Genomic DNA, 20,695 nt, shown 5'->3' with positions numbered 1-20,695 from the left:
CGGCCTCATGAGCCAGGTCATGCAGCCCCATTTAACTTATAGCCAAGCACCAAATACTAGAAGCTGGGTGCCAGGGTCAGACTTCCAGAGGCTCAGGCAGTCAGGGAAAGACCAGGATCCCTCCTCCAGCTTCACTCTTCAATCCAGGCTTCCTGGGCCTCCAACTATACCACCAGGTGCAGCCAGCTGGAATCAACTTAATTGCCCTGTGAAACACAGGGCCTCAGGCAGCTCTGAGCTGAGAAAATGGGTGAGGATAGCTGAGGAGCAAGCTGCTCTGTGGTGTCCCCCAGTGCTCCTGTCATGGGACATGGCTCAGGGAGGTGCTGCCCTCTTCCTAGCCCAGGTTCTACTCCTGCTCAGGCACCACCAAGGCACAGGGGAACAGGCCTGCACAGCTAGCATTATCAGCAGCTGTCTGGAGACTGGATACCATGAAAACAAGATGTGTTCAGGCTCTAGCCAAAATCCTCTAAGACCTTTGCAAAAAAATAATTAAAAACAAAAAGCAATAACAAAGTAGTAACAGGACAGGGGCACCTTGTAATGAGCTTTGGTGGTTACAGCTCTGCAGGCCACACAGAAGCAGACCTTGGCTAAGCTTCTGAGGAAGCCATGTCAACTCAGTATGTCCTGCAGTGTGACAATGTACAACGGGGCTGCATCTAGCTTGGCATCTGGTAAGCAGGTCCGACTCCAGTCTACACTGGCATAGAGGCGCTACATGAAGCTGCTCCACTTTACTCCCCACCAGGACATGACAGGTCTCTGATTCCATACACCTCATGCTTAAGCTGTCTCTCGGGAGGCCACCAGAAGGGGCATATGGGGGGACCTCGCTGCATTCCCAGCGTGACACCTGAGAAGCCAAGGCCCAGGTCCTTGTCCTCCTTGCTAAACATTCCTGGACCTCACAGGCCAGGAGATCTGTGAAAGAAAAGCAAGATCTAAACAGACTGAAAACAAGTTCACTGATGCAAAGAGGAGCTATGTCCCTCCTGCAGGCTGTTTGCAAACCTGCAGACCTCCCAACTCTACAGAGACTACAATTCCCACCTTACAACCGGGAGGCTGCAGGGAGCCTCAGGCAGTGGAGCTGAGGTGAGAACCAAGGAGGGAAGGCCTGAGCTTACCTCCCCTTCCTGGAGCCAAGCTGTTCCCTCAGAAACCCCGTGTCTCCCAGCACAACCCCATGTGCTCGTGCTCCTGGGCACACACACTGTGGTCTGCCAGTCCTCCAGCTGGGCCCCACAACAAATCGGCCTTTGTCTCTCCAGCTAAGTCCAAGGACAGCACTTATGTCTGTTGGTGGCACCCGCTCAAGGGCTCTGGGGAAGGGACATGAAATCCTGCTGTGGAAATCTTCCAAGAGGGCCCAGCAGCATTCCAGTCCCAAATGTCCCTGCCCAAGGAGTGAACCACACAAACTGTACATCCAGGCAGGGAGGCTGATGTCACTCAGAGCAGCTGGCAGAGCAGCCCACAAGAACTGAAGGCGACGGGCATCAGCAAGCTCTTCCTCCCCATGAGACCATATCCAAGTCAGCCCTTTGCTAAAGTCTAGGAGAAGCTCTCAGGAGCTCCCATGAATGACGGGGAACAGGTCTTAGAGGCTTAGGATGTGGCTTCAGAGACACAAACCTGCCAACTCCAAGCTCCTGGCTGGTGACCTCAGGTGGGGGAGGTGGAGTCGGGGGGCTGTTCACTGGCTCTTCCTCATAGGGCTGTTTGGGCTGGAAATAAGAATGCACTGGGCACCTGGCACCAGGAATGCCAGCTACTCTCATTATTCAGATCCTGGGCTCCCTAGGTCATGCCTCTCTTCAACAACTGAAGTCACCAAAAGACCGAACTGGCAGCCAGCACAAGACTGCCAAATGCTCCAAGGTACCTTGTGGTGCCAACAAGAGGCCCAGAGACAACTGATATATGCCAGTCTTCCTGTGTGGACCCGAAAAGGGCTGTGCATGCCACCAGCGTAACCAGGACGGGAGTAAGCAGCAGTCAACACCTCCTTTCTGATGTGTATTACCATTCATTTTTATTTTTCAAGATGTGCACACTCAAGTATTAGATTGGCCAGGACGACTCAAGGGCCCTGGGTATGTATAGGTCCTTCGATGGCTTGGGCTACAGACACTTCATAGTTAGTGCACCACACACACAAGAGAAAACAGGAAGCCTAAAAACCCCAAGCCACTCCAAGAAAACTGAGGGAAGGGAGACGGTAATAATGCAGCATCCCCTAAGGGAAATCAATGCACAAGGAGAGGAGTACAGAGGGTGGAAGGCCAGGTAGCTTCGATCTCCATCAACTGTGGTTCCTTGGGGACGGTCAGGGGATTGAGTTCAACAGGTCCTTGAGGAAGCTTTCTGGATCGGTGATTTCTGACAGAAGACCTGGAAGACACAGCAGGAGAGGGTGGGAAGGGGTGGTGTGCATAGTCCCTGGCCCCACTGGGTCACAGCTGGGCATTCATGCAGAGAACACGCTGTGCTCCAACACGGCTGCACATTGTGTACCATCAAAGACCTGAGAGATGGTCCATGGGCCACAGATGCTCTTCTGCTCCAGAGGCAGGTGGGGCCATTGGTGACAGTGTCAGAGGCCAACCTGAGCTTCCTGGAGCAGAGGCCTTCAAGTTGGCTCGAAGGCCACTGCAGGGCTTCCAAAGCCCTGGAGCCCTATGTTCTGAAGGCAGTATGCCCACAGACCTCACCATGTTCTGAAAGTGATCTGGGACCAAAGAAAGGCTAACGCCACTACTCTCAAGGGTGGGAGGAGCAGAGCAGGAGACACACACATACGCACACACACACAAACACCCCGAGCTCTGAGTTTCTATCCCACCCCAGACCTGGTTTCCTGAGCACCTTACTGGAACTCAGGAGCTCCATCTCCTCAACTATCAAGACAGTGGGAAGCCCTGCCTATCTTACTGTGTGGGTTAGAAGAACCCCTCTGTAAGTACCTGGCTCAGCAGGTGCGCCATGGTCCCCATGCCACCTTCACCAAGCAGGGCACAGGAGACACTAAAGCCTCAATTAGATGTAGAGTTCTTAACTCTGAAGACCAGGCAACATTCAGGCTGAAGCCACCTCTGAGCGCTTGAGCCAGTGGAAGGAAAAGCACACAGACTGCTCTCAGTTGGCTCTGGAAGGGGTCTTTGTTCTCAAGACTTGAACAGGGTGTGTCTGACATTCTGTTTCTAACAGGTTAACAAAGTAATGAAGTCATGCTATGAAGCCTGATCCAGGAGTGGAGGCCAAAGGCTCCCTGCCCACAGGAGGCCCCAGGGCTTTTTGGAAAAAGCGCTTGGTTGGAGCTGGGCTGGGAAGAAAGAGGAATTCACACTGCGCATCATTCCAGACCTTTAGCAGATCTTGTTCCCAGAGGAGAAAGGGAAGAGGAAATGTTAATGGAGGCATTCTCCAGATAGTGGGACCCGAGGGGCTCTTTACCTGCATGTGTACACAATTCCTACAATGAATAGAAAATGCTAAAGCAGTGAACTGAGCTAATAAAACAGAGCTCGGCAGGTCTGGTTACCCTGGCTTTGGCTCAAGGCAGCTGCCCTTGGTAAGGACAGCACCAACATGGGCCATGATACAACAGCACCTGCAACCTGTGAAGGCACTGAATTTTTAATCCTTCGTTGATTTTCCCAGCCCTGGACCAATCTAGACAAATTTTAATGTTTATGCAATTAGGATGACAAGTTTGTGATACAAAGACTGTGCACAGGGGAGAACAATGAACTTCAGTTTTGCTGGCCATGTGATGAAGAATTGTCTGGCCCTCTGTCTCACAGGACAATTGTTCAAAGTGTTGCCCCATTCATTCACTGAAGAGATGCTCTTTGCTCTGATATTTACCATCTATTTAAGAATCAAGAATAAAAATCTTCAACATCTCCCTGGGGACAGCTGTGATATAACAGGTCTTTGGCCCTAACAGGCAAGAGTTAGACAAGTGCACTCCCTTTCCCATGTTAATTCTCTGAACTGTCACAAAAACTCAGAAGGAAAGAGAAGTCCTATCACCTCCTGGCTATATCCTTAGCCACTGAACCTCCAACACTGCCATCATACATCTGAAATGGGGATAAGCAGAGCTGGTGGTCACACAGGGTGGCCTCCAGGACAGGGCTCCGGTACAAGGAGCATGCAGTGCTTTCCCCAGAGGTCTGGCATTCACACACCTCTCTGGGGCTTCAGCGGAGGCTGGTTCACATATGTGTTTCTTGTGCTACTCGAGTATAAAGCTTTGGTCAGACCCACTGAGGCAGATGTGAGGGACTGTCAGAGATCTTTAAAAAACAACACCTTGACACTGACCAGCTACGTCGAGGAACTCCGAGAAGGTCTCCACTGGCATGAACTCCTCCTGGAAAGTTTTCAGGGCTCTGTCGGCAGCTTCGTAAATGGGCATGTCGTTGTGGCGGATGTATTCGGCCAGAGAGCAGGACCAGCCGCCCTCTGTGTTACTGGTAGGCACCTTCTACAAGAACCAATGGGGGTGGATCACTGAATGCCGCTTGTTCGCTGCCTCCAGTCTGTGGAGCCATTTCAGCCCCATGGAAAGAGAGCCTTTGCCCTGCACATCACTCCTTCCCTAGAGATGTGTTCTGCCTCCAGGATCAGCAGAACTGAAGTCACTTCTCATTGAGCCCCCTTATATACTGTGCAACGGAACCTACGAGCTCCAACACAGGGCTGCATGTCTTCCTCCCCACACATTTACCATCTCCATTTCCAAAGCAGGGGAAGCATTAATATGCTTCTACTGAGCTCTTTACTTCGATGAGAACAGGGTCCAGCCTGAATCCTCGGATTCTCTGAAGACACCCAGGACCACCCTTCTTTAAGTGGGGCTGGTGAGGTTCCCACAGGGCACCAGTTCACCCACACAGGGGTAACAGCAATGAAGGCTGACTGGGGGAGGGGCACAGCCCCCTTAAGAAGCACACTTGAGAGTGTGAGCGAAGAGTGAGCTCAGCTACAAACAGGCAGATGTGCAGAGCTGGGCTGAACATCCCGATACTTCTCAGAGGCAGGGCAGCCGCAAGCCTTTGGATGCTGAGGCCGGGTCAGAGCCAGGAGAACAGACGCCTTACACCCTTGCAGAAACAGGCTGGGCCAATGGCTTCCTTACCTTAAACATGCTGTAAATGAGATCGACAAGGGCCCAAAAGAGAAGAGAGGAACGATAAGCAGAATAGTCCTTCATCGCTTTATCTGTCAGCCTGGAAAAGAAAATCAAACCCAATCCCATGAAGTCCTTGGAAGGATACTCACAAGGTCAAAGCTAAGCATTCTGGCATCAAAGAAGAGTCACCGCAATCTCCGTATTACATGGCTCAAGCTAGGTGCTTATTTTCTTAGAAAAAAGCAGCCATGGGTAAGAGATTCTGAAGCCTTGGGACCAAGAGGTTTATATGAAATTCAGCTGACTCACTTAGCCCTACCTCCCAAATTAGGGTAAAATGAACAGGGGGAGACACAGTTCAACATGGCAACCAAATGGCTCCTGACTTAAAGAAATACAAGCCCCACACGAGCTCTCGGATGTGATGGTGCCTAATAAATAAAACAGGAGGAGTGGTGTGGAGATCAGGCCCTGGGTTAGATTCCCAGCACTAGAAAATAAGGAGGCAGGAGGGGACAAGGTTCTGTTTCAATCTTTACATTCACACCAGGAAAAGCTTTATCAACAGCAGATCCAAAGCAGCCAAACAGTCCTCTGGCAAACACATGCTCTATTAGAAAACAGGGAACTGGCAGAAAAGTGGTGTTGAGCAAGTGATGTCTAGGATGGAGCATGCAACCCGACACCTCCCAAAATCCTGGGATAGCCCCAGGGCTGCTCAGCACACCCCTGTTTCTAACTAGCACTGTTCCCACTTGGTCTAATGATTCAATTCAGAATTAAAGATCACTCAGTGCCCTGGACAACTCAGAGCTGCTGACAAGGTCCATGCCTTATTGGTAGATGGCCTTGGTTTCCGGAATGATTACATCAGGTAGACCATCTATGAGATACACAAAGACCAGACCACCTCTCAGCACAGGGGGTGGGGTATCAGTGTCAGGATTTGATTTCTATCACCCAAGTCTGTTAGAGATTTCATTATGCAATAGCCATCACATTTATAGTGAGCATGGAAAAGCCGACCGACTCCTGTCAGAGTACTCCACGGGACACCCTGGAATGCATGCATCCCACGACTGAAGGGATGGGTATTAAAGTGTTTAGTACTAACTGAACATTAAATTCAGCGTTTAAATACATGTGTGAGCGCAAGAACAAGACAAGCACCTATGCTACTTACTACAGAAGCTAGAACTATGGGCCTCAAGTAAAGGAAATGCCTAGGAGGGGCCATCCATACATACATTCAGGAGACATTTAACTCACAAAAGTGAATTAAATCAACAAGATTCCTTGTGTGCAAAAGTATGCTGCCTGTAGCCCCCTCTGCCCAGGGTCTTCCAAAGCATGTGCTTTATCCCCTGCCTACCAGCCTGAATGTCCCTGGAAGGTGGGCCTGGAAATGAAAACAGCCAACCATTTCTCTGCACCCTAGTCCTGCCAGGTAGGATACTCAATAGGGCTGTGTTGGAAGCCTAAGGAACTTCTAGGCATAAATACCTGCAAGTTTCTAGCAGAGAAGGAACTTCTGAAGGTAAAACACACAGAAGTTGTCAGCTTGTTTTGAGTTGCATTTTTAAGTGTCTGCTACTGTGGATCCCTCATGTACAGGACTGAGGAGAAAGGCTGTTGCTAGTGACACTGCCCCACCAGGATGACACTGTCTATATGCCCTTCCCCGGTCTCTCCTCCAAGGGTGTCCAAACCCTGGGCAAGCCCTTGGGGCCTCTGCTAGCCTGCTTCATGGGTTGCAGGCCCTTTTCTGGGGCTGTCCTGCTTTGGTAAGCAGGAATCATGGATAACCTAGTCCAACTTAATTATTTTTAAGGGTAAATAATAAAGGTGACTAAACTGCCACAGAGAAAATGGCAGTGCATGAATGCAGCTCACACTGGATTTCCTTATTAAGCTGTGACCACATCAACTTTTCAGAACTCCCTGAGACAGGAGTGAATTCTAGTGTCCCAGTTGAAGGCAGAACCAGATTTCACACCTGCCATGGAGATGCTCGATGCCTGGGCTTGATAAATGGCCACTCTATTTGCCATGGATGCAGGTCAGAGTCTGACTTATCAACAATTTGTAGTCTCAAGGTGTAACACTTGATATTGAGCAGCTGGTTAACTATTAATGCTCAGGCTCTTGGGAAACACTGGAAAGTGACACATTTGGAATTGGGGCAAGGTTACACAGCAATCTAACAAGACTTGCTCCCTCCCACTCTACCCAAACAGGCTGGTGTATCAGAGCTGATGGAGCTGGAGATCCAGGTGTGCCAATCCATGCACACTCCTCCACTTGGTCTGTCATTCCACGAGCCTTTTTAAAAGACCACCCTCTTGCTTGTTGGCCTACAAATGTGAAAATGATTCCTCTGATCCTAAGCTAAAGGATCTAGAGGTCTCAAGCAGAATTGCAGGGACAGATCTTCCAGAAATGCAGCAATGGTATGCTTCACTCAAGTGGCAGAGGCCAGCGACCAGACCAAAGCCTACAGTGTGGCTCCCCGGGGCAACAGAGACTGTTCAGCGCCAACATCCACAGCCTGAGTGATGCCAGAGACCCTTCTACACAAAGCAGCCCTGCAGTTGTTTCAAAGAGCCAAGGCTGACAGTGGTACTTGTTTGCAGTTATTTTTCTCAATACACCCACCATCTGACCCAAACTGTAGCACAAGGTCATGAAAACAAGAACTTCCCTCCTGAAATGCAGCTAGTTTGGAAGAAAGGCTCACAGAACATGGCACAGACAGGACAGGAACATAACCAAGGAGAGGATGAGCTTCTAATTATTAGGAAAGAAAATCCCCAGCTACAGCCACACTGAAACTTCCCTAGTTTATGACAAAACCAGCAGGTCAGCAAACCCACTTATATCCAGCTTAGCCTCCTACATTAATCTCCCCATTAGCTGTATCACCCACTGCCTGGCTGCCTTCCCTGAATTTTCTACAGCAACTAAACTTGCTTCCAGTGGCTGAACACAGAACCCAGGGGGGACTAGGCAACCACCAGGCATCAGCCTAGACTTGATGTGACAGTGTCAATGTCAAATGCCTCCACCTAGCACACATGGACAAGACACCTGAAACACACCATGAAGACATAATCCAAGCAGCAGCTTCCTGAGGCAGACACTGACCTGGTGGCTCCCCCTGGAGCCACTGCACGGGCCTGTGAGGTTGCCAGCAGCCTCCGCAGGATCTCCATGCGTGTGGCTCTCCACTGCTCAGGGGGCAGGACATGCAGGGCCAGGACTGTGAAGTAGTGGGGTCCATCCACATCAAAGGCACTCTCCACCCACTTCTCCTTGGGCTGCTCTAAGAAGCCTTGGAGGTTCTTCTCTTCTCTGGACGTTGCTCGGGTCCTAGAAGAAAAGGGGTGTGGGAGAAGCAGGAAAGCAGCAGGGGGCCACACAGGAGGAGGGACTAGCTCCACACACAATCTTCTTGCAGAGTTGGTTGAATACTGGCATGGCTGAACCATTCCTCCTGGCAACCCAAGGCTTTAGCTCCCAAGCCCTTCAACTCAACCCAATTCTCGATACCTCTGGCTCTTGAGCACCCCATTGTCGGGCACATTCTCCAACACTCTAACACAGACTTGTGCCAAGCATTCTGGAAATCCAGAAGCAAAGTGGCTTGCCAAATCACCAAGCCAGGAATCACTGGACTCAAAATGTGGACCTAGATTCCCTGACTGGAGCCTTCAGCATGAGCTGCTTTTCTCCGTGCAGACTCACTGTATTTAAGGGGCCTGCACTAAATGTGCACCTGGCTCTTGTTTTCCCACACCGGTGCCCTCTCCATCTGAACAGTTTCTCTTAGGCGAGCGCCGATGTGCACTCTTGCTCCTGCCTAAACTGTGCAATAGTGATGACCAAGGCAAACTTGAACGCCAGGCACTGTTCTTGGTACTATATGTGGATTATCTCATTTAATCCTCACAAAACCCTGCGAGACTGGTACTACCACTGTCCCAATTTTACAGAAGAGAAAACGACAGTACAGAAGAGTTAAGTACTTTAACAAAAGTCACACACTGGGAAAAGAACTGGGCCGAGAACCATGGTAGTCTGACTCCTGAGCCTACCCATCTCTCCCGCCCTATGACAAAGCTCTGACTAGTGCTTGAGGACCCCGCTCTGGGAGATCCCTCAAGGCCTTCCTGATTTGGTGCTTCTGGACACACTGTGTCCTTATAATCCAGCTAGTGCTCTCGTGCCATGAATTATTGATGTGCTATCCTGATTCAGTGTGTGTGGAGGGAGACAAACACAAGACTAGCAGCTGCCAGAATCCCAGTTCCCAGGTCTGTGGATGGCACTGCCACCGCTGTGTGAGCAGAGGGAGTGAGGACATCCTGCTTCTTCTGCTTCTTGCAGAATGGGCATGGCTGGGAAGGATGGATAGACCTGACTGGACCTGCCAGCTCCACTCTGGCTCATGTGGCCATGGTGCGGCAAGCCTGCCTTTGTACATAAATATTCTGCCAAAAGCACCCAGCTGCCCTGCACCCAAGCTCATGCTAATGTCAAGGGGCTAGTGAGAAAAACTGTGCAGCTGAGAAACAGAAGCTTCCAGGTCTACCTCTGCTGCCCAAGGTGACTGTGACAGAGCTAACCTCCCTACAACTCAGGGCATGGGCATAAGCATGAGTTCCAGATGTGTGGCACACAGAGACACTGCGACAGCACATGTCACCAGCTCTATCCCAGCTGGATAAATCATGGAACGTGTCGTCCTCACTATAGCTGCTTCTCTCCCTGGAGAAAGGAGCAGCCCATTCTACCACATGGCTGCCAATAGACACATCTGTACAAAAGCCACGGACAACCAGGGCCCCAAGAACACTGACAATTTGCACTGCCAGCCCTGAGGTGGGTCCTGGACAGTGGGAAGGTCTGTGCCACCAGCCAGGCCAGGTGTCTCTTCTCACAGCCCAAGTAGTTTGGCAATGATGTAATGTGTGCTGACAGCGCCCTGCCCTGTGTCTTTAACAATGAAGGCTGCAATCTTGCGGTCAGCCTTTTATTTCACAAGGAAAGGGAGGAAGGAGAAAACAACACTTTTGATGAGAGACCAGAAAGGACAAGAGCTGACAGTCCTGCTGCTGCAGAGGACCCTGTGCAGCCTTTCCACCAGCTGCCAGTTCTCTCCTCACCAGAGCCAAAGGGCTCTGCTATGACAGGTGCTGCAAGCACCTGTTCAAATATAACCCAAGAGCTATGGCACAGTACACCTCTTAATTTGCTTTAAAATCTGGACTGCAATAGATGAACATTCGCATACCCTCTGAGCACTTTTTTAAAATTACACTTTAGGCGACACCCAATTATTTCATTATGTGCACACAGATAACACATCTACTTGCTTCCTGGCTGCCTTCCTTCTTGGTTGACTTTCCCAGATAATCTTCAACACTTCTTCCCCTTACACTTGCCAGAAGCATTACTCACTGGAGAGAACACAGGGATAACAAGCCCAGTCTCCCATTCATGAAGTGGGGCCCCACTTCTGCTCACAGCACCTTGACAGGAAGCCTGCACCTGTGATGGCTCCTGTGCCTCTGACTAATGATGCGCTGTGCTCCACCCTATGGCCCCCATTTAAGAGGAATCTCGAAAGCGGCAGCAACAGCTTCTCCTATTTCCTGTCCTGCTCTGAGCTGACAGCTAGTCCAAGGATGTAGCCCCCAGCTGCTCATAGTGGGAAATAGGATAGCTCTGGAAAGGAAGTCACCCTCACTGCTTTATTCTGTGTAACCCCAAAAAGCTGCAGATGATCATCCCTACCTCAGTAAAGGCTGCCTAAGGTCTGACACTGCTCTGCAGCTAACAGGGCGGTGATGGAAACGCTAGGGGATTTTGCTAGAGAGAGAGATAAGGGTGCGGGTCAGTCAGGGTACAACCCCCGGGCTAGAGGATACTGACGTGTTCAGGACGTAAAGCACAGTGTGAATGATGTACGGGATCAGGTGGATGTTGCTCTCCCGGCCACCTCCGCCAGTGTCTGCACTGAATGACTGCTCCATGGCAAAGCGCAGGAAAAGCAGTTTGATGTCATGGATGTTGAGCTGGTATGTGGGCTCCCGCTGGCCCGTACATTCCTGGAGGTAAGTGTTGTGCCTAGGGAGAAGCAGAACAAATGCTGAAGCTGGAGAACCCCAGGGTAGAGAGTGGGACCCTCTCTGCACCTGACCTGATGGCTGCCAAGGTTAACAGAGAGAGAGAGAATGAAAGGAAGACGTGAGAATGTGGACTGAGCCAGCAGACACACAAAACCACAAGACATTTTCAGTTCTGTTGTGGGTGAATGTGAAGCTCTCCCAGTCTAGGTGAGAAGCTGCCACATTTGAGGGCCCATTTTTTTTCTTTTTTTTTCCAGTTTTGTTAGACAGGGTCTCACTAAGTTGCCAGGGTGGGCTTGAGCTTGCAATCCAGTATCTCACCCTTCCAGAGAGCTAGGATTATAGGCATGTGCCCACAAAATGTGGCATTTATCCATTCTCACTGATGAGGTGATTTATCCATAAGAATGATCTCTTCAACTCTCAAGTAAGTTTTTTTGAAGTCAACTACATTTCCGTCTACCTGGGTCCTGCCTCTTATTAACTGGGTGGGTTCAAGTAAACTGCTCAACCTCTCTGTGCCCCCAATTCCTTCAACTATAAGATGTACAGAACTGTAGCACAAGGTAAGCATTTAAATATGAAACATGCTGCTCACTGTTACTTTATCACTGTTACTACCAGGTGCCCAGTTTGTGGTAAGCAGCATTTCATCCCTGAGCCTTAAAATAGGGCTTGGGAAGGGGAAACCACTCCACAAGGACCTTTTCCATAAGGACCTCAGAGTTTCACCTGGCCCAATCTGGATTTGGAGGAACACAAGGACCTTGAAAGAAGTCTGGCCACTAAGCCTTCATTATTTAAACATCAGAGAAATACGTTGTAAAAGTGAACTCTGGGAAATTCTGGCCTTAAGGACCATGTCAGGGTTTCCACATTGAATGTCATAAAATCAACAAACTAGGAGAGAATTCAACCAAGGAAAACTTTTACACAGTGCCTCATAAGCTGTGAGTACTGATTTCTCTCACTTTGTGGATGGGCCTCAGCAGGTCACCACTTTAAATGACCACTTCTGACCCCAAACCCACCATCAGCTGTGGACAGCTACCTGTCAGAAGCACAGAGACATGGATGCCCAATGAAGAGGACGAGAAATGCTGTTACCAGGGGGTGGGTCCATAGCTGATCTTCCCCGTATTTGCTGGGAATTCTCTTCTTTCTGCCACAGCAAATGCTCAACACTTACCTAGCCAAGCAAGTGGCAAAAGCTGATTCAGGGACATGGGGACCCCAGACAGGAAGAAGCCCATTGCACTTAGTGTTGGCGTTCTGCAGGGCAGCACTTTCCCACTCTTCTCGGCCTCGAGCCAACCTGGATGGGGAGGAGAGCAGAATGAGTGACTGGTAGAATTAATCTGGTAACCAGGCACCTGGGCCCAGGGATTGGGACTCATGAATACAAATAAGTACGTTAGACCACATTCCTGACATTATGGAGAGAATCAGCTATTTGTAAGCTCCACACAGAAATGCTGGCTTCACTAATTCAGGCAGGCAAGACTGTTCTCACCAGCCTCGGGCCGAGCCAAACATATTTCTCTAATGTGACAAGAATAGCTCATGGAGCTGTGGATTTAGCTCAGTGGCACCTTGCCTGCCTTGCAAGCATAAGCACAAGGTCCTGAGTTTGATTCCCGGTACCCCCCCCCCCAAAAAAAAGCTTATGGGCCTATATGGTTTCGAGTAGAATACCTTACCCCAGCCCCAAGAGTGAAGAGCAGATTTAAAACCTCAGGGCAAGGCCCACTGCTCCCAGTAACACATAGAGTTGAAGCACATGAGAAGGAGGGGAGGCGCTCGTTGGCCAGCTGAAGATGCTACTCTGCAAGAGCCAGTGCCTACCTGACAGCAGCCAGGTGACAGTCGTAGTGCACGATGTTGAAGTGGGACACAGTGCTGTACCCCTGTTGTTTCCGGGGCTTATTCTCCATCTCCTCCAAGGCTACCCGCTTAGTAAAAGTATAAATGCCCAGCACCTTCGTGGGCTGCAAAGACAACATAAAAAAAGAGAAATGATGCAGAGAAATTCCACCTCATGCTATGAAGGAGATAAAGCAGAACAGGGAGGCCTGAGTGTCTTCTTTCCCAGGTGGTGCCTGGAATTCAGGTGGCTTTAAGAAGGAAAGTGCTTGGGAGACTAGGTACCCTGGTTTGACCATGGATGGTTCCCACCAAAACTCATGTTGAGGCTCCATTCCTCAGGGTAGTGTTGAAAGGTGCTGGAACCTTTAAGAGGTAATTAGGTCAAGGGGTCTTCACCCCCAAGACGAGTGTGCGAAGTGAGCCTAGCACCTCTCCTGGGCATATCCTGCACACCTGCCTCTCCTCCACATGCACCCATTTTCCCTTCAGCCATGAGATTCTTACCAGAAACCTAGCTGATTTCAGTAGCATGCACATGGACTTCCAGAACTGTGAGCTAAATAAACCTCTTCTTTATAAATTACTTAATCTAATGCATTTTGCTATAGCAAGAGAAAACCGACAAACTAGTGGGTGATAGTTGACACTTCAGCACAGCTCAGTGAAAGGGGTGTGGGAGCAGCCAAAAGGAGAGGTTGTGTAGACAGAGGTAGAGACACAACCCAGCCACCCTTTCTCTCTCTGTACTTCATTCATCTGGAAGTGCAGAACACAGTGCTTTCTCAAAAAGCCACTTGCTTCTTTAAAGCTGTCAGGCAGGTGTGAGGAGGCTGTGTTACAGCAAGACCAACAAGGGGACTTGCCTTCCACAGCCTGGGTGTAAAAAGTAAATCTGAGCTGGATAGGAAAAGCCCATCTTCCAGGCCTTTGGTGGAGCAAGCAGGTCACCTGCTACTCTTCTCCTTTCAGGTGTAATCTAGCTTGGATTCTGAACTTCCCATTCATCCAGAATGGAAGTAGATGGTGTTCTGAACACCCAGGTCTGGAGCCAGGATAGCGTTGCCTGGAAATCTGGCTTTGTCATGTGTCCTTTGTTTTCTTAACCATAAACTGGGCCCTTTTACAGGTTTAAAGATACAACTACCCAGTTTCAATAAAGTTCTGAGCATGAGTCCTAGCTCCACCAGAAGGAATGCAGGGGGTGGTGCCTGCCCATGATGATAATGGTATTCCTGAGTCTGCCTTCCTGCCTATAAAGAGGGCATCTGGTCCTGCTGTCAGTCTCCTAAGACACAAGCCTTGACTCCAGCCTATCTAAGAACAAATGGCCCGCAGGAGAGAGGTGTCCCCTAGTAACAGGATCAGACCAAGCCATCGAAGCCCACACCCCAGGACCAATAGCTGCCCAGCAGCCATACCTGAAACTTGTACCCCTCCCTGCAGATGCAGCACGTGAGGCCTGGCTCCTCGATCAGCTCTTCCATCTGCTTCAGGAGTGCTGTCTTGGTTACTACCTGGCCCTTTTCGTTTGTCTGTGGAAGAAACCAGGCAGTGTGTCAGAAGGGGATTCCTACACACACTCCCAGCCTTGCTTGGGATCACCCAGGAACACACACTAAGGACTGCCACACAGAGAGGAAAGCCCTTCGGCTGTCCATTGGTGAGAGGAAAGACCCAAATTCTTCTGCTATCCTCCCCTTCTGACAGGAACCACTGAAGCAGAGGTAACCACCCAATGGGAAACTGGCACATTACCACATGCCACCAAAATAAGCTTCCTCTCTTTGTGCCAGCAATACCAGGTCTCAGCCATAAAGGGCTGCTACGTTCTGATTCAGGTGCTATCCCTGTGTGAGCGTCAGGCTGCTGGCAATGATAAGCCTCTAGCAGGGCTACTGCTTCAAGACAAGAAGGAACACAGAGCCCTTCGTGCCAAAAAGGCCCTGTTCACAATCTTGCTGACCACTTATAGTACTAGCTATGTGCCTTGGCCTATTTACTTTACTTCTCAGTCTGTTTCTTCATCTGGAAAATGAAGAGTAAGGTGCTCCAGCACAGTACTCAACATACAGCAAATCATCCATAAATGATGGTTATTCTCTCCATTTTTACTATTTTTATAACCTTGCTAAGTCACTTAATCCTGAGTCTCATCAGTATAGCAGAATAATGGCCATCACATCTCTGAGGGTGCCCAGCACCTAGTTCCTGCCTCTTTCTCTTGTCCTGAAGCACAGAAGCCTGCCCTAAGGCCATTGCCTCACAGAACATGCCTAGGGAAGTGGCTTTACCGTCATGCCCAGGGTGCCCAGAGCCTTCTGCCTCATTGCCATGGCCATGCGCTTCTTCTCAGCCCGTGTCTCTCTGCGGGCTGCATCAATTTTCTTATTTACATCACGATGTTCCCGCAGTGCCTCCAGAAGGTTCTCCGCCAGGGTTCCAATGCCCTCGTCACTAGACACCTGCTCCAGTTTATGTAGGTTTGTGATGGAGTCAGTTCCAATCAGAACCTGCCAAGAGAGACCAGAGAGATTCATGCATCCAATTATGTAGATAAGCCTCTTCTTAGGAGCTTAAAGGGTTGTAAAATCAAGTAATGTGCATAGTCTTATACCATCTGCCCAGGTGCCCTCAGAACCTTTGATTCTATACTTTCAGAGATACAGACAAATGGAAGGTGTTGCTCTGTCACTAACCTCTGACTAGCTACTACACGCTTTAGCTTCAGCCTTCCCATGCACAAAATTGGGGATAAAAAAACTAGGGTTGCTGCAAAGATTAAAAATTAAGTAACATGCAAAGGATTCAACACAGTGAAGGGACCAGTAGAAGACAGCCGTACCCTGTAAGAGCAGCAGCACCTGGTGAACCTGAACAGTGCGCTCCCAGGCAGAGAGGCCTCATGCTCACAAAAGACTATCCTAACTCTTCATCTGGGGCCTTTAGGCCACCAAAACTGGGGGCAGTTTTTTCAACCTAGGGATACCAGAGGTACAACTACTACATGTGCGAGTGGAAATAAGAAAACACTTTAAACACAGATTATCAATACTTGTGCTCAAGAAGGTTGAAGTCACCACACTAAGGCCCTCTGCTATTGGGAGCAGTGGGGAAGTCAGAACCCCAAAGGCAGGTGTGGTCTGGAAAAGCCTTCTGGCTGAGCTCACCGAGCAGCATCCCCACATCAATGAAATCCCCACACCCCTGCCACAAGTGAATTGAAGGCAATTATTATATATTTGACAATAAAGTGAAAACAACAAAGCCAACTTACAATGTGAAAGCTCAGCAGTCAACTCAGATCATTTATTAGCTTGTAAATCTATTCTCACTGCAGGTACACTTCAAATTTGTACCTCAGCAAATTACATATTAACTCACGTCTCATGCTCCCACATGCTGAGCCTGTACTTCAAATGCTATGGAACTTTCCCACAAGCACCCCAAACATCCAGGGTGTTTACTGTGCTCACGTGAGTGCATGTGGCATACACATGTGAAGCAGTTTTAGGCACTTCCCTCACTAAGCTCACGTTCCAGTTAGGCAGACAGACCACCCATCCACCGCATATGCTAACAAACTCTCCTCCCATAAACTTCCGCGTCCTCCACTTCCTTCAATGGCACCGCCATTCCCATCACCCAAAACCAGACAAGCAGCCTTCCTATTTTTCTACCTCCTTTGCTCTTTGTATGCAATCCCCAAACCCCGTTTACTTTATCTGCCAGATCTCTGTTGAGTCTATTCCCCAACCAGTCCAAGCTGCCACGTCATTCACCTTGATCATGATAAAAGCCACTTTTCTTTCTTCTCCAGTCTCAACTCTCTCCAATCTCTTCTCTGGCCTGTGGTAGGAGAAAACTCGCACTCCTCTCCAGGGCAATTTACACTCTAGACCCATCATCAGCTCTGGCCACAACTTCCCACCCATCTACAACTGCCTCTGATTCTTGGATGGCTTCAACTTCTCTTCTCTGAGCCTTTGCAGGTGCCACACTCTTACAAGTCAAGCCTTCCTGTGCCCCTTCCGTGCTGCATCTATCTCACTGCTTAATCATTACTCTGTGTTGGCTCCATCTCCTGACAGACAGTGAGCTCCTAGCAGACACAGACTGGGACTGGTTCAGCAGCATCTCCTCAACCTAGCTCAGTACCAGTCACAAAGGGGTTCCATGAATGTGTTGGAACAAAAGTGAATGGGCATGGGGCCGGGGATTTAGCTCAGTGGTTTCACTGCCTGCTGCATAAGCGCAAGGACCCAAGTTCGATCCCTGGTACCCAGCCCCCCAAAAGTGAATGGCCAAAGCATGCACCACTCATCTAATTAGATAAACCTTATTCCAGAGAAAGCGATTCCATTTAAGTAACCAAGAGTGAACCTACAAGTGAGCTGACTTGAGTTCTAAGCGTCTGTGTTACCTTCAACCAAAGTACAACTCTGTTCCTTGATTTATTCCTATGCAAAACAAGACTGTTATAAGGATATGGAAAACAACATATGTGAAGAATCTTACTAGGAAAAATTATCTCTACTAAGATATACTAATTGTGACTATCTATTGAACTGAACATTAGTTTAGAACAACAGAGACTTGAGTAAGGCGACTGAAAGATTGAGACACCATCTTGCTATGTAGTTCAGGCTAGCCTTGAACTCACAGTGATCCTCTTGCCTTGGCCTCCTGAGTGCCATCATGCCCAACTGGATGAATCTTTACTATCATCATTATCACATTTTTGGAGCAAGTTATCAGAACAGATTGGCAAATGAAAAGGCAGACCTACATTCCAGGTAGAACATTACATGGAAAAAAAACCCAACCCTAAGGACTCAAAATTCAACATTAAAAACAATTAAACAATCCATTTAGAAAATGGGCAAAAGACATGAACAGACAATTCACTGCAGGAGAGACACAGATGAAACACATGACAAGGTGTCAACATCATTAGCCACGAGGGAAATACAAGTTAAAAACACAGTGAGATGTCACTGCACATCTTCCAGGGCAGCTTAAAATTAAAATTAAAGACAGCCCCAAATGCTGGCAAAGACAGAAAAACTGGGTCACCCAAACATTGCTGGTGGGAATGTAAAATGGTGCAGCCACTCCAGAAAGCAATTTGGCAGTTTCTTGTAAAACTAAACATGCAACTAACTATTGTACAACTGAGAATGTCACTCTTGGGCATTCATCCCAGAAAATAAAAACTTACATTCACTCAAAAACCTGCATTTGAATGTTCATACCCTCTTTATTAAATAATAGCCCCACACTGGAAGCAATCCAGTTGTCCTTTAGTGGGTAGTAAATAGACTGGGATTTATCCCTACCACAGGACATCACTAAGCGATAAAAAGGAACACACTATTGCTACATGGAAGGACCTGGATGAATCTCCCAAAAGTTATGCTGAGTAACAAAAGCCAATTCCGAAAGATTACATGCTGTAGGGCTGGGGATTTAGCTCAGTGGTTTCGCTGCCTGCTGCGCAAACTCAAGGACCGGAATTCGATCCCCGGTACCAAAAAAAAAAAAAAAAATTACATGCTGTACAATCTCATTTATACAACATTTTTTTTTTGGTACTGGGGATCAAACTCGGGTCCTTGCGCTTTTGAAGCAGGCAGCAGAACCACTGAGCTAAATCCCTGGCCCTATACAAAATTTTTGAAATGACAAAATTCTAACAATGGAGACCAGGTCAGTCAGAGGTTCATGACCACAGCACAGGGCACATGGATTTGGCTATAAAAGGGCAACAAGAGGGGCGCTCTTGTGGTGAGAAAACTGTCCTGTGTCTTGACTATAACAACGTCAACATTGGTTGTGATACGTGCCATGGTTAGGTGAGCTGTTACCACTAGGGGAAACTGGGTCAAGGGCACAAACGATTTCTCTATATTGTCAACAACTGAATATGAAACTATAATTATATGAAATAAGTATGAAAAAATCCAGCCCTGGTCACCTGTCCGGGGCCAGTTAGGCTCTATGAGAGTCAGTAGACCTCTCTAGTAGGGAGCAATCAGGACTGAGCTACAGAGTGGAAGGGGTAGCATCCCTGTGAGCATATAGTTTTTAGCTATCTGAGGCAGAAGAAAAGAGTGGCAATGGTACTATAAATGTCCAATGACTGGCCAGAAATTCAAACTGTATTATAGTCTGGTCCGCCACACCCTCACAGTTCAACTGCTGCATGGAAGACCCATGAGATAGCTTAAGACTGACTGGATGGAATCACAAATGTAATTTACTCCCCTCTGAACATAAACACAGAAAAGAGCTAGATGACTCCTAAAAGTCTGAGAGTCCCTTCTACTCATGCATCACGCAGTAGGGTGAGTTACACCTCAAGGTGAATCAGGTGGTTCTATCTGTTCAGTCCCTGGTAGGTAGAAGGGAATACATGGCTCCCTCTGATTACACGTCCTGTTTACATAATATGGTCCAAACATATGCTAGCTACTCACCTGAGTGGCAGGGTGCTGGATGGCCAGACCCCAAAGAAGCCGCAAGATAAATGGCAGGGCTGGGCGAGACAAAAACTTTTTCCAGATGTCAGCATCCAAACTGCAAATCAGAGGAAGGCAGTGGTATTAGCAGGACCTGGAAGCCAGTCAATGATTCTGGCTTACCGAAACTGTCCATGCTTATTTAAACATGGCCCTCCAAGAGTGCCATAAAGAATCACAAAGAACCACTTAGCTCAGCTGAGAAGCCAGATAGCAATGAGTGCTTTGAACAGACACCAAAAAGCTGCCATCCTTTCCCTACAGCTGAAAAGGGGAGCAGCCAGCCTGACAGCTTCGAGAGGGAGGTCCCAAAGAGGCCAAAGAGCATGTGTGTGTGCACACACACACACACACGTGCACGTGTACACACACGCACACACACAGCTCTGCACCAAGATGAGGATGGAGCAAAGGGACGGAGGGGAGCACCAAGCCCTGAGGAAGGGATTCTCACTTCTTGGCACTGGGGATGTGCTTCTTCATGTAGTCAAGTGCATTCTGGGTGATTCCCTTCTGGAGGATCAGATCCTTCAGCTGGTGCCCATTGCTGTTGTTCTTTATGCCAGCGGCTATTTTGCAGAAGCAGTCCAGAAAGACTTTGTCATCACCACTGTGGTCTTCATCATACCTAGGAGAGGGTGAAGAATCTGAAGGTGTGAAGACAGAACAAAAACCCATCGCAACATTCTTTTAATTAACAATTGTCAATTACCTATTGGATTTAGTCTAAACTCCTATAGTGTCATAAAAGGCCTGTGTACTGGCTCCTGCCACTCTCCCTTTTGCCAGTTACATGTGCCTACATTCGCACTGCTCTTTTGCAGTTTGAGGCTTTTGGATATGTGGCTCCCCGGTCCACCTTGTTATGCCTATCCTCATCCCACCAACCACTTCACCTCCTCTGCCAGCTGGAACTTAACACAGTGTATTTCAATGACTACCTCCCCGACTACATGGAGCCCTCTGAAAGCCAGATCAGGGACACAGAACTCCAGAAGTTTGGGGGATTCTTCCTTAGCCTCACAGACCAG

At 48.7% G+C, this 20,695-nt stretch overlaps 1 protein-coding gene across 7 annotated transcripts in view; it reads right to left on the bottom strand.

Annotated features, from left to right (window-relative positions):
- Positions 1-2,015: 2,015 nt before the first annotated feature.
- The window catches only part of Ubr4 (ubiquitin protein ligase E3 component n-recognin 4), a 135,419-nt gene continuing 116,739 nt past the window's right edge, over positions 2,016-20,695 (bottom strand). For all 7 annotated transcript variants that reach the window (XM_021262931.2, XM_021262933.2, XM_021262936.2 and 4 more), the window contains 11 exons: positions 20,119-20,292; positions 19,623-19,722; positions 15,438-15,656; positions 14,565-14,678; positions 13,126-13,268; positions 12,470-12,595; positions 11,084-11,278; positions 8,294-8,518; positions 5,156-5,246; positions 4,339-4,501; positions 2,016-2,400 (listed from right to left, as the gene is read on the bottom strand). In XM_021262931.2, coding sequence (XP_021118590.1) covers positions 2,336-2,400; positions 4,339-4,501; positions 5,156-5,246; positions 8,294-8,518; positions 11,084-11,278; positions 12,470-12,595; positions 13,126-13,268; positions 14,565-14,678; positions 15,438-15,656; positions 19,623-19,722; positions 20,119-20,292 — 1,615 coding nt within the window. In that variant the 3' untranslated portion in view covers positions 2,016-2,335. The remainder of the gene's footprint in view (positions 2,401-4,338; positions 4,502-5,155; positions 5,247-8,293; positions 8,519-11,083; positions 11,279-12,469; positions 12,596-13,125; positions 13,269-14,564; positions 14,679-15,437; positions 15,657-19,622; positions 19,723-20,118; positions 20,293-20,695) is intronic.

Source organism: Heterocephalus glaber, unplaced genomic scaffold (genome assembly GCF_053883595.1).
Source record: "Heterocephalus glaber isolate CG9 unplaced genomic scaffold, H.glaber_assembly_v1.0 deba00001452, whole genome shotgun sequence".
In the NCBI taxonomy this organism is placed as follows: domain Eukaryota; kingdom Metazoa; phylum Chordata; class Mammalia; order Rodentia; family Bathyergidae; genus Heterocephalus; species Heterocephalus glaber.
This window is presented reverse-complemented; position numbering and strand designations above follow the sequence as displayed.